This window comes from Pygocentrus nattereri, chromosome 16 (genome assembly GCF_015220715.1).
Source record: "Pygocentrus nattereri isolate fPygNat1 chromosome 16, fPygNat1.pri, whole genome shotgun sequence".
Lineage (NCBI taxonomy): Eukaryota > Metazoa > Chordata > Actinopteri > Characiformes > Serrasalmidae > Pygocentrus > Pygocentrus nattereri.
In genome coordinates, this window is record NC_051226.1 from 39,381,085 (window position 1) to 39,394,498 (window position 13,414).

The window sequence follows — 13,414 nt, forward strand, 5'->3', positions numbered from 1 at the left end:
TAGAAGGGCTTGAGCGGCATGTAGAGAAACAGGATCAGCTCCTGAATGTTTAATAGATGTTTTTAATCAAATCTGATTGGACTGTCAGATCTACAGCAGTTCAGGCGCATTTGGGCGCAGTGGGTTTTAAAGAGCTGCAGAAAGCGGCACAATATGCCACGATATGCGGTTAAAGGACGAGAAATCACTTCAAACGGCGACTGGCGGATTAAAGCAGGACGGAACCGGGGGGGTGGGCTGACGGGCTGCGGCCGCTGGGGGGGTCGGCAGGGGCCGGTCAGGAGCGTCACGCTCCTGTCATGTGACTTAAACTTCTCCAACTCACACTTCCGGTTGCGTGTGGAAGAAGGAGGAAAAAAAAACTTCCACATCAGAGAAAAAGTTTTTCCCCGATTCATTATTAATATTATTATAGCTCGCGCTGGGACGAACCCGCTCCGGGCCGCAGCCTCACCGCGTTTCTCAGAGCCGTTGAGTGTTCGGCATGTCGGCCAACAGCCTGGCGTACAGCGAGCAGAGCGGCGCGGAGGCGGCCGTGGAGCTCGGGCAGGAGACCACGCCGACCAGCTCGGCCGGAGGGGCGGCCTTCGGCCTCTTCAGCACCGACTTCAAGAAGTAAGATCTAAAAAAAAAAATTAATAATAATAACAATTAAAAATAATGCAGCTGTGACGTCAGCTTCTTGCACGAACTTCCCCGTTCCACCTTAAATGGTGCAGCAGCGCCAAAATGCCACTTAACCGCTGGAACGAGATCATTCGTTTATTACAAGTTTACTTGTTTATTTCTTTTGCCAAACAAAACCTCTTTAGCCGCTTTAGAGGGGGTTTCCGAGGCTCTCTTGGACCATATTAAGGGTTAACCCCGCACCCGTCCACAGCTCGAGTTCGATTAACGTGGACTTGCGCCGATTTACAAGTCATGTGCGGTGAGTCGGTGGAGGCGGCGATGATGTGTAGATCAGCGAAATCTGCGGAACTGCTGTTTGAGCTGCTGATGGGTGATCCATGGCGATGTTAAGGGGGAATGCGCTTCAGTTTTTATCATGCCGACGTGACTCGGCGTAGGAGATGTAAACGAAGTCGCACTGAGCGGTTTGGTGTGAAACGCTCTGTTCTAGATAAACGTATCGAGTCAGAGCTGTTCACAGTGGTGGTGATGGGAACCAGACGTCCCTCTAAAAGCTCCTCACAGTGGTGGTGATGGGAACCAGACGTCCCCTCTAAAAGCTCCTCACAGTGGTGGTGATGGGAACCAGACGTCCCTCTAAAAGCTCCTACAGAAAGTTCCTACATGAACTGGTTCTGAATTCACTGCCTGATGACTGAGACGCTGTTTTATGAGAGTTTAGAGAACTTCAACTCCATTCATGGTGGAGGGAGACATGCAGGGCGCTGTGCGGCAAAATAGTCCCCAAAGAAAGTTACTATGGTCCATACTATCCTGTATTTGCTCCTGCAAACAGAACAAGTTTTAAAGTGGCTGATATTGGACTGATTGTGGTTCCGGTCCCAATGAATAGCCTCTGCTCTTCTGGGAAGGCTTTACTCTAGATGCTGAACATTGTTGTGAGAATTTGATAGCGCATTTGTGAGGTCAGACACTGATGTTGGACGAGAAGGCCTGGCTCACAGTCTCCACTCTAATTCATCCCAAAGGTGTTCTATGCGGTTGAGGTCAGGACTCTGTGCAGGCCAGTCAAGTTCTTCCACACCAAACTGGCTCATCCATGTCTTTATGGACCTGCTTTGTGCACTGGTGTGCAGTCATGTTGGAGCAGGAAGGGGCCGTCCCCAAACTGTTCCCACAAAGTTGGGAGTGGGAAATTGTCCAAATTCTCTTGGAGCTGAAGCTTTAAGAGTTCCTTTCACTGGAACTAAGGGGCCGAGCCCAACTCCTGAAAACAACCCCACATCATGATCCCCCCTCCACCAAACTTTACACCCGGCACAATGCAGTCAGACAAGTACCGTCTCCTGGCAACCGCCAAACCCAGACTCGTCCATCGGATTCCCAGACGGAGAAGCTTGATTGGTCACTCCAGAGAACTCGTCTCCACTGCTCTAGAGTCCAGTGGCGGCGCTTTACACCACTGCATTCCACACTTTGCACTGTGCTTGGTGATGTAAGACTTGGATGCAGCTGCTCGGCCATGGAAACCCATTCCATGAAGCTCTATGCTGTTCTTGAGCTGATCTGAAGGCCACATGAAGGTTGGAGGTCTGTAGTGATTGACTCTGCAGAAAGTCGGTGACCTCTGCACACTATGACCCTCAGCATCCGCTGACCGCTCTGTCATTTTACGTGGCCGACCACTTCGTGGCTGAGCTGCTGTCGTTCCCAATCGCTTCCACTTTGTTATAATCCCACTGACAGTGGACTGTGGAATATTTAGTAGTGAGGAAATCTCACGACTGGACTTGCTGCACAGGTGGCGTCCGATCACGGCACCACGCTGGAATTCACTGAGCTCCTGAGAGCGACCCATTCTTTCACTAATGTCTGTAGAAGCAGTCTGCAGGCCTAGGGGCTCGGCTTTATACACCTGTGGCCATGGAAGAGACTGGAACACCTGAATATACCTGATACCTGAGATATAGTGTATCAGATATGCCAGATAATCAGATCTGAGCTGCCTTTCTGAACAAAGCAGCTGGAATTCATTCAGTTTTTAGTGAGTGCTGGTGACTTCTGGTGACAGGGAGCAGTTTGAATGTTGGCAATGCAGAGTTTACCTTTATGGAAATGAGGAGTAAAGTGATGTGGTGGTAACCAATGGGAATTGAGCAGGGTAGTATTTGCTTTATCTCCCCCACTGTGAAGCGATATGCTTCCTTTTGGGTTCCTAGGAGTTGGTCCATGCGACAGATGGAGGACTTTTGCTGCAAATAGACCAAACGCTGTTTTCTTCACATACTGACTGCACGCAGCGATGCACTACGCCAGGATTCGGTTTACAGACCAGCTGTTTCTCTCCAGGAGTTTAATTCTTCAGCAGGAATCCATCTCCGTCAGTGAAACCATGGTGACCGACGGTCAGAACGAGTCCAGAAGTGCCCTCAGGCCACGAGCGACCAGCGATTTGGGCGATGAGAGGTGAGAAGTGGCTGCTGCTGTGAACTCGGGGTCCATCAACCTTCCTGGAGATCTGCTCAGGTTCAGAGGTTCCCAGTCCGGTTCCTGATGACCCCACATTGTTGTTCTCTCCACATTAGTAAAGACGGTGGCTCCGTAAAGAACCATGAACAGCTTGCATGCCTAAACTGTTCCCTGCATGGTGAAGGTTGATGGAGAATGTGTTGTATATGGATCTACATGGAACCTTTTTGGAAATGGTTCAGCACAGCATCAAAAAGGGTTCTTCTCTTGGTACAAGCTTGACGTCATAACAGTAGCAGAACCCTTTTTGGTGCTGTATCAACTCTTTAAAAAATTCTCCATGCAAAGAACCCTTTAAGCATGCTAGCTGTTCTTTGAGTGTTCATGGTTCTCTATAGAACCGCTGTTTTTGCTGAAGAACCGCTTAGAAACCGTTTTTAAGGTTAAGTTCAGTTGGATTGATTCTCAAATCAGGTCCTTTGAGTCGACTGTCCGCTCTGTTATTTGCAAGTGATCAGATCAGGACTTGTGTATCTGCATGGGTTGCCGTGGTAACGACGTAGGCGTTAGTAACTCCGCAGCTACGCTGGTGACGTGGATTTCAAACAGGGATGCAGGAGAGAAAGAGGAGCATCAATCATCTCCCCTTCAAAATCCTCAGAACTCTCATCATCATCATCATCATCATAATCATCACCAATCTTTGGCGTTCTTCTTGAATCCCGGCACTTCATCACTCTGGATCCAACATCGTCGCCGTTTGTCAAGTTGCGGGTGACAAAAAACGGCACTTTCACATCCGGTTTGAGCGTCCAGAGCGTCCAGACTGAGACGCATCTGTAAAAATCCCTTTGGAATCGCATTTCAAACCAGCTCCAAATGTGGTTTGGACCTGATCTGCAAAAATCTGATTTCATGTGTTTTTTTTTTTTTTGCTGTTCACACTATTAAAAATCACTCTGGATATGATAGAAATCAGATTTGGGCCAGTTGTCTGAACCACTGCCCTCTGATCCAGCCAATCAGGCCCTTGGGAAGACGTTTATTATCTGGAGCAGGGGTTTCAGGTAGTGCTTGGAGCTAGAATCTGCAGGGTTGGTGACCACTGGCCAGAAAAGCTCTGTGACTGTGGTGGTATTACTGGCAGACATCCAGAAGGTGGCACTAAATAGCCAGGACGGTGAAATGTAGGCTGGTCAAATCCAGCGCTCAGTGCTGCTGATGAGGGTTTCGGAGGTTTGAATGTCCAGGTGATGTCCAGGTGATGATATATAGATGTATAGTTTGTGAGGTCTGCTCATTAAGATTGTGGTCCTGGCCTTTTGCAAGACAAACGTTCCAGTGTTCTGTGAACATCCTGACCAGTCACCGCTCCAGATGGTTCTGTGGTTGTTGGGATAATCACGGCATTCGTGTGATCCGAGTCAAAAATGACGCAAACTTTTAATCAAGAGTGCATTAATGTGTGTTTAATATGCTGTAAGTTATTTCATGATCAGAATCCGGTGCGATATAATCACAGCATGGAATTCCGTCCGGATCACGCAGCTGTAGTTTGGTGTTTTCCATCCGCTGATGTTGAATTTTGAATTTTTTAATGAATGATGAAAACCACACAGACGTCGTACGTGGACCTCAGGGATAGATAACGAGAGTAATGTGGGATACGGACCCTTTAACTGCTGTAATAAGTCATAAAAATGGAAATATCTTGCTTGTATTGAAGCTCATATTGCGGGACGCCACTGCAACATGTTGTTTTTGTGGGTTGTTGCGCTCTTCAGTGCAGCTATTTATGCCCGTGTGTTGGGGGGGGTGTTAATGTTTAGCTGTAACTGAATCAGCAGACTCACTCACATGACTGGGAGAAGGAGCCAGTGTTCATAAGCTGCCTTTATGTGTGGTGATGTATGAGTAGGTGAATCTGGCTGATCACGATTTAAATGTAATTCTTTTCTGTAAATTGGGCTCCAGGTCCTGGACGAGTGACTCACAGTAATACTGAAAGCACTGCTTTCTGCAGATATTTGCTTCAAGGGGAAATTCCAAAGATTTTCCAGACTTCAGTCATAATTCAGTGTTTGAGACGTAAACAGAGCAGTTTGGTGTGAAACGGGTCAGACGTCTTTACAGTGGTGGTGATGGGAACCAGGCGTCGCCATGACTACAACACAGATATAGACACTTTATTTACCATCCAGAACCACCAGAGAACCTACACGAGTCTTCTGAGCTTATATGGAATGTTGATGATGGAAAACAGTGGAAAATCTGGAATAATGAGTTTTCTTTGGGGACTATTTTGCCGCACAGCGCCCTGCATGTCTCCCTCCACCATGAATGGAGTTGAAGTTCTCTAAACTCTCATAAAACAGCGTCTCAGTCATCAGGCAGTGAATTCAGATCCAGTTCATGTAGGAACTTTCCGTGAGGAGCTTTTAGAGGGACGTCTGGTTCCCATCACCACCACTGTGAGGAGCTCTGACTCGGTCAGTTGATCTAGAACAGAGTGTTTCACACCAAACCGCTCAGAATGAACTTTATTTACCGCTTAGTCATTTAAGTGTGCAGAACCTTTTGATAAAGCGGTGGAGTTCCCCTTTAAGGGTCCTTCTTGAGCAGCATTGCTCTGCGTGAGACGATTACGACCCATTTAGCTTTTGATTACGGAGCAGCTCCTCCTGGCTTGTCGGCATCACACGCGCACACCGCTCCAGCTATTACGGCAAATTGGGCAGAAGCAGAGCGTGATTTCTGCAGCGTGTAGAACAACGTCATTAGCACAGAAGATGAGGGTTGGGTGGAGCTGGAGAGAAAAGGCTTAGCAGCAGATCGTCGGTCCGTCGTTGTTCGAGAGCACGGAAGAGCGTAGGCCGTAGATACTAACGATATTGATTGAAGCTGGTTGATGTTTTGGCGCAATATTGGAAACGATAACTTTAGTGATGTTTCTTAGTCCAGAATTAGCAGCAGAGGCTTCACCGTTGAACTGCTACGTAAATACAGCAGATGGCAGTGGAGGCAGTGGAGGCAGTGGGGGCAGTGGAGGCAGTGGAGGGTGGAAGTCTAGCTCTTCACTCGCAACAGCCAGTGCACTGAAGACTCTTCACACCAGTGGGATGAAAGTTTTTACCCACTGACCGACACCACTTTACTGTGCTGCTCTAGACATGCTCTACGTACCGTAGTGGTCAGTGTACTAGGCTTGAGCTGATTGGCTGTAGTATCATCAGTCGACGATTGACCAGCTATTGCGATCGTCAGTGAAAACACACTGGCTGCGTCTTCAAAATGCACCGTGTAGTTTTGTCTTGCAAATTTTCTGGCAAGTTTTATTTTAACTTTATTTCATCTCCTGGACCAGTCGGGTTGTTTTCTGGTTTTACAATAGAACGTTCCGTAGCAGCACGAGGGCGATGGTTTTTCCAAAGCATGGTCACGATTTTTAAACCGATAAAGAAGCAAAGAAACCGGACTCCACCAAAAAACATCCGGACCACACCAGGAACATCCGGACCACACCAGGAACATCCGGACCACACCAGGAACATCCGGACCACACCAAAAAAAACATCCGGACCACACCAGGAACATCTGGACCCCACCAAAAAAACAACCGGACCCCACCAAAAAACAACCGGACCCCACCAAAAAACAACCGGACCCCACCAAAAAACAACCGGACCCCATCAAAAAACAACTGGACTACACAAAAAAAACCATCCGGACCACACCAGGAACAACCGGACTACACCAGGAACAGACTGAATCAAAACCCAACCATACTGTGTTTGGGAGCTAGATCAATCAGAAGTATCCAGACACCATGGCGGTGACATCACAACCACAGGTAACTAGCGGCATTCAAGCCTTGAGCCGGAAAAAGGGGATATTCTGGTCTTCCTGGCCAAAATAGTTCAGTTTATGAAAAACTAATTAGTTTAAGTCAGTCGGTCATATCGGTCAGAAAAATCCCTCTTATTCCCCTCAGCCGGTCAGCTGTAGTGCAGTGGTGTTCACCATTGTGTTGGAGAGGAAAGTGTGGCCTGCTGGGATTGGTTCTTATCAGGCCCTGCAGGGCTTCGGGGACGGACTCTCCACAGGAAGGACCGGAGAGTTTACGCTGTGGAGGTGGTGAAAGGCCTGCCCTGTTTACCCAGCCTAGATAAGAACCTGCACACTTCCCTTGAGCTGTTGAGGAAGAAAGCACTGCCCAGGGAGACGGATCTCTGACCTCACGTAACGGAGCCGTCGCCTTCTCCTCCGCCTCCGGCGTGTTTGAGCTGTAGACGCTCGCTCTTGAGGATGGTGTTCAAAGGAAGAGTTTACAGAATTAATGCTCAACAGGAAACCAGCCCAACTGGAGTTTCGGCGCAAGGCTCTGCTTGTACAGTACGGTAGGGAATTCCAGCGTGTTGGTCACTGGAGGAGGCGGGAATCGATCCTGCTGCTCTGCAGTCGGTGTAGCGGCGGAGGCTGTAACTCTGCTGTCGAGATTGGAGCTGGAACCAGAGCTTTCAAAAGGACCTCTGTTGCCCTCGTGGTGTGTAATTGATAAGGAGTGATGGGACAGCGCGGGGCTGTGTGACCGACTCACGTGGTTCTCGAGTGCTCAGGAGAGCAAGTGAGTGGACATCCGTGCTGTTCCGTTCCTCTTAAGGATTTCGGAGGTCAGCAGCAGTCACCATACAACTGGGAGAGGACCGCTGTCCATACTTTGTCCGAGATTTCGTTTAGGCTTTGGATTTTACGCTGTTTTAACCAGGATCAGGAATTTTTAAGGCCTCTACTGCCTTTCAGTGGTGAGCCTTGGATCAATAGTGCTTCACACAGGATCCCACGGAACAAGTAAGGCGTTCGGATCGCCTGCGAGATGAACGGGGGTTTGTCTGGACTGCGTTCCGAGGCGGCAGGAGTCGTGCGGACAGTGCTGGTTTCCGCGGAAAATCTTCAGCTCACGCTGAGGTCGGACGTCAGCCTGGAGGAATGCGCCCTCAGTAACCACCAGCACTACGGAGGCTCAGAGGAGACAAAAAGCAAAGGGTATTGAAGACCACAAACACAGGCTGCGCCGAGCTGGTCTGACACTGAAAGCCAAATGAGGCGTTTCAAATAATGAGGCGTGGAACCCCAAAAACGGGGTTACTCGTAATACTGGGACATGACGAGCACTTAAATCAATTAAAATCACTAAAATAACTTAACAAAATTAACGTTTTCCCTTTTTGGATACGCAAAAAATGATGCTGGCTTTGGTGATTAAGGATATAAATGATTTTTAGCTTGACTTTGCAGAATTTTCCAGTTCCAAGTCTCATCACTGCCACACAGATCAGTTTGGAAATGAGACTTAAAAGTACTTCGTAACCTTGTTTTCTAATAAACAATAAACTAAAAAAGTTCAGTATCAGGACTGAAACACCTACAGTGTGGTCCGGAAGTCTGAGAGTCCTGGTGGGAGATACGGCAAAAATACAACATCAAGGTTTTTCGCGATATTTACATTTTATCATCTTATGAATTGAAAAAGATGAAAAAACTGCCAAATTAAAGAAATACTATCATCAGTACTATCAAAATACTGTTTTTACTCGGTTTCACACCCATTCTTCTCCAAATCCAGTTAAAAAGACCAATCATGCTCCGTTTGTACGGAATCCTACAGTCCGTGATCTCCGAGTACTGACTATATTCACCACATGCTCCGGAAAGCATATTGTGGCAATGTTGTCATGTTGCCTTGACTCTTAAAATAAGTGGAAAGGGTTCTGTATAGCACCCTAAAGGGTTCTTCTATTGTTACAAGGTGCTGTATATAACCATTTTTAAAAGAGTTCTATATAGAACCATCTACAGCACATGGTCCATTAATCTGAAGAACCTTTTGTGATGCAAAAACCCTCAAATCATGCAACGGGTTCTTTGAGTGTTCATGGTTCTATATATATGTCTTTAGTAAAGAACCCTTTGTAAAGATTGCGGCTCCGTCTCGGAGCGCCGGTGTTTTCGTTACGGTTGATCTCGGCGTAAGAGTTTACGTGAAAAGTAGAATCTTTTGAAATTTGAACATGAGCTTCAGAATTTCTTGGGCCCAACACCACTTCACCCCTCACTTAAATAGTCCAGCAGTTCTGACGCCTGAAGCTCCAGAATGTAACTGCTGCGCTGTTTAAGGTGGAACGGGAAAATTCTAACAAGAATCTGGAGAATCTCTGACTTCAGCTTCATATCACTGAATAATTAGGGGGGGTGATAATAAATAACTGCCCCCCTCTTTGAAGGCGTCTGATCCCTAAATGTAACTAAAGCCCAGCAGTGAGGAGCTGAACTTTCCCCTCCTCTGCTGTCCCTGCAGACGGGCAGGGTCGCCTACAGAGCGGCGCTAGTAGCTGTTAATGAAGTGATGCTCTTTTATTAGAGGGGCTCATTTCAGAGGGAAGATCTCAACCACTGCCCTGTAACTCAGGAACAAGGGGGGACACTATAAAACAAGGGGTCAGGGTAAAAAGGAGGAGTGGGCCGAGTATTTAGTATCTGAGTATCTCCTGCTTTTGCTTTAATGACCGCGGGCACTTCTACCCGGCGTGAGTTTGATGAAGATCCGCCAGATGAAACTGATGGAGGACAAGTCAGTGGCTGCAGTTTAAGTTCATAATATCATCGTCATACAGTGTCAAACAACATCGAGTCTCTTACATACTACCTAACGTCTCCCCCCGGTTTGAGGGGAGTATGATGCTATAGATTCGCAGTCCCACCTCTCCCTCCATGCCGCACCCTCAACCCATCGTGCTGCACATCATGCCAGAGGCTTGTGGTGGGAAGAAAGACCCTGTTCTTCTGAACCTTCGCTTGGCAGACAATCACACATTATACATCCCGAACTCCAGTGAGGGCAGGAGGGTGGGAGGGCGGGAGGGCGGGAGGGCGGGCGAGCCGGAGGGGGAGCAAGGAACGGCATGTGCTCTGACTCAGCTTAGCTAATCTAATCTGTTTCTCTCGCGTGGAATTGAGCGCGTTTGTGCTCTGTGTAGTCCCCACTGAGACTCTGGAGCCTGTAGATCGCTTGTTTTTCCCTGGTTTCGTTGTGGGTGTTGGGCGTCAGCCGTGGTAGGAAGAGATGGTCACTGTGTGGGGCTACGGACAGTGCGGGGTGTATCGGCTTAGCAGCCCAAAGCAGAGGTTTGTGTGGGGCTCGTACCGTATCTGAGCGAGACGCCTGATTAAATCTGGCCCTGGAGCGAATCGAGCGTGTCAATGAATCAGAGTCGGGGTGAATCGGTGTGAAATGAATCTGTCTGTGAGAGGAAGTGTGTGTGTGTGTGTGTGTGTGTGTGTGTGTGTGTGTGTCTGTGTGTGTCAGATGGGTTTAAGTGTGAAATGAATCAGGGTGAATTGAATCTTTTTCAGGAACGAGGATCTGAAGGAGATGTTGGAGAGCACCAAGGAGTCCCTGAAACTGGAGGCCATGAAGAGGGTGGTGGGGGTAAGAGTGTTTGTGGAATTTGTGTGCAGACAGTGCTGTGCTGAAGATTTAGGCACCTAAAATAATAATAATAATAATAATAATAATAATAATAAAAAAAAACCACATTTGGTGACTATACTCACAGTGAGCCTGATGACCATGAGTGACCTGTTATTGCAGCAGAGAATAATGTGTTTGGGAATGGACTGTCAGATATTGGATGTCAGTTCACCTCGATGGAACAGTGCAGGCGGGAGCGGGACTAAACGTTTTGGTTGCGGGACAAATGATTCCCATTTTTGTCAGGAGCGTGGTAAAATCTCATGGGTTGGGGGGGTTCGCTCAGTCCTGTGCAGACCTCTAGCTTGCACTCCAGTGCCTAGTTTGACGAGTCGGTACTTAATTGTATGCTGGTGATGGACTTTAACAAACCTCTATGATGGCAGGAGGAGAAATTTGGAACGGACCGTTATTTACATTTCTATTTAGTGATATTTGGAGTTTCCCTTTTCTAAAACATGCTTACTGCCAGGACAGCTTGGTTTAAACAATGTGCTAAAGACTTCTGCACAGTACTGTATGTGTGTTTGATGGAGATGCCGCTCATCCAGTATAAGTGAATCGATTAAAATTGACTTGATTAAATTTAGCGATTAGGTTTCAAGTTGTGTGATAAACAGGATTGTTATCATGTTTATCACTAATGTTTAAACCATGTTCAGCAGTCTAAACGTTTTCCACAAGAGGGCGCTTTTAGATCACTGAAAGGGAGGAAACCCACACCAGCAGGATCGCGTGACGGCACGTATGCGTATAGTTTACGTATTGCATGTATATGAAGTAAAATGATTCGTTCCCTGTTATGAACTGTGTGTATATGGAATAAGACTGTGTTTGATTGGGTCTCGACAGTTCAGGCTAACACAATTATCCAGTAACGTTCCATTAGACTCCACTACGCATCATACAACGTAAAGCATGTGCCACCTCAGTGTCGTATATTTCGAAGGTCAGCAGGGCTGGTTCAAGTAGTTAAACCCTGTGTGGAAGTGAATGTATGTGACTGCTAGCTTGGCGCTAACACTACCTTATAATTACCACGTAGGTGCTGACAGAAAGTGGCTTTATCGTAGGGATGGTAGTCATTTAACTGAAAGGGAAGGTTTTTGCGTTAAAGGCTGCTCTATAATGTCACCCGTTTCCAAAAAAGTTGTGACGCTGTGAAAAATGTAAATATAGCCAAAATGCGACGATGTGCAAATCATTTAAATCCTATGTTTCATTGAAAATAGTACAACAGTATCAGATGTTGAAACTGAGAAATTTAACGTTTTTGATTTGATGCCGACAACATGTTCCAAAAAAGTTGGGACGGGGGGACAAACGGCTGGTAAAGCTAAGTAATTAAAAAAAGAAGAGAAAAAAAACGGGTCAGTTTTGGTGACACACGTCCTGAATACGCACCGTTTGATTAGTTTGAGGTGATATTTTTTATCTTATTTGACTTTTTTTCGTATTAATTTGCGTAAATGGATTGTTTCCGAATGTAAATGTACATTTTTGTTGCCAATTATTTTCATTTTGCACGTACATGCTTATGGCTACTAAAGTGGAGTGGAGCTCTAACTCCAAGAGCTCTAATTAACAGATCAATATCAAGTGAATCAAGATTTCAGTATTGATTTCAGACAATAGGATTGGTGTTGTACCGTCTACTGTAGGTGCATAGAGGTGGACAGTATTCAAGTATTAATTGTTAAAGTAATAATTAATAAATATTTGGTACTATCGTGCTCTCGCTGTATTGCAGACCCTGTGAATGTGATTATAGTATTTGCGTATGTGACTGAGTGCCTGGTGACTGACAGCCTGCCTGCCTCAGTGATTCATTGGCATGGCGACCAACAAGCCGTAACCCACAGTGTATTAAAACGATCAATTTATTATGCATTTGCAATCAATTTGGGCTGATTAAGCTGCAGGGGTTTGATTGGCCATGATTCCTGGAGAAGTGCGGAGGTTTGTAAGCCTTTCCAGACTTTTGTGTCCGTGCTGAATGTTGATTTAGTGCTTTTGTTTTTCCTCAGCTGATTGCGAGGGGGAAGAACGCCTCAGAGCTGTTCCCCGCTGTGGTGAAGAACGTCGCAAGCAAGAACATCGAGGTGAGAGAGGCTCATACACACCGTACATCAGCCTTTTGAGCTGGTAGTACAGAATGGATCAATATTGTAGCACTGAGATTAAAAAATACTTCTGAAAAGTATTAATTACAGTGTTATTTTACATAATGTATATATCTGCAGCTCTATTGTCCAGTTTATATATATATATATATATTATTTTTTGTATTATTTCTCCACTTGTCCAGCAGTTTTTGAGAGATCCACACTGGCCCGACGCCAGAAGGTTTGGCCTGGTTGTAAGAGGGTGGCTTGTATACAGCTTTCCAATTCAAAATGTGGTTTCCTTGTAGCACTGTTTGAAGTCTGTCTTAATAATAATAATAATAATAATAATAATAATAATAAATTAAGAGTAGCACCTACCCCATGATACAAGCACACTAGCAAGGCCCTTGTAACCACCCGTGTAGAATACCATAGTCAACACTTAACGACACCCTAGCAACCACCTGGAACACCATAGCAAATAATACATGAACTGATGAGCAGCACTCCAGCGTCTACTTAAGATTCCAGAGTAATCAGTTAGCAACCACCCGGGATGGCACAGCATCTGACTTGCTGCAGCCCAGCAAACACTTTCAGTACCTTAGCAATGCCATAGCAACCACCTACAATACCCTTGCACAGTCCTAGCAACCACCCAAAAGGCCATAGCAACCAT

At 46.4% G+C, this 13,414-nt stretch overlaps 1 protein-coding gene across 4 annotated transcripts in view; it reads left to right on the forward strand.

Moving 5' to 3' along the window:
- The first annotated feature begins 321 nt into the window (after nucleotides 1-321).
- ap3b1a (adaptor related protein complex 3 subunit beta 1a) overlaps nucleotides 322-13,414 on the forward strand; it is a 90,914-nt gene continuing 77,821 nt past the window's right edge. The window contains exons 1-3 of one of the 4 annotated variants that reach the window (XM_017722040.2): nucleotides 322-615; nucleotides 10,510-10,585; nucleotides 12,655-12,729. In XM_017722040.2, the coding sequence (XP_017577529.2) occupies nucleotides 485-615; nucleotides 10,510-10,585; nucleotides 12,655-12,729 (282 nt within the window). In that variant the 5' untranslated portion in view covers nucleotides 322-484. Of the gene's footprint in view, nucleotides 616-3,078; nucleotides 3,097-7,485; nucleotides 8,143-10,102; nucleotides 10,282-10,509; nucleotides 10,586-12,654; nucleotides 12,730-13,414 lie in introns of those variants that run through there. The other 3 variants (XM_037545979.1, XM_017722039.2, XM_017722041.2) reach the window with 3 other exon arrangements.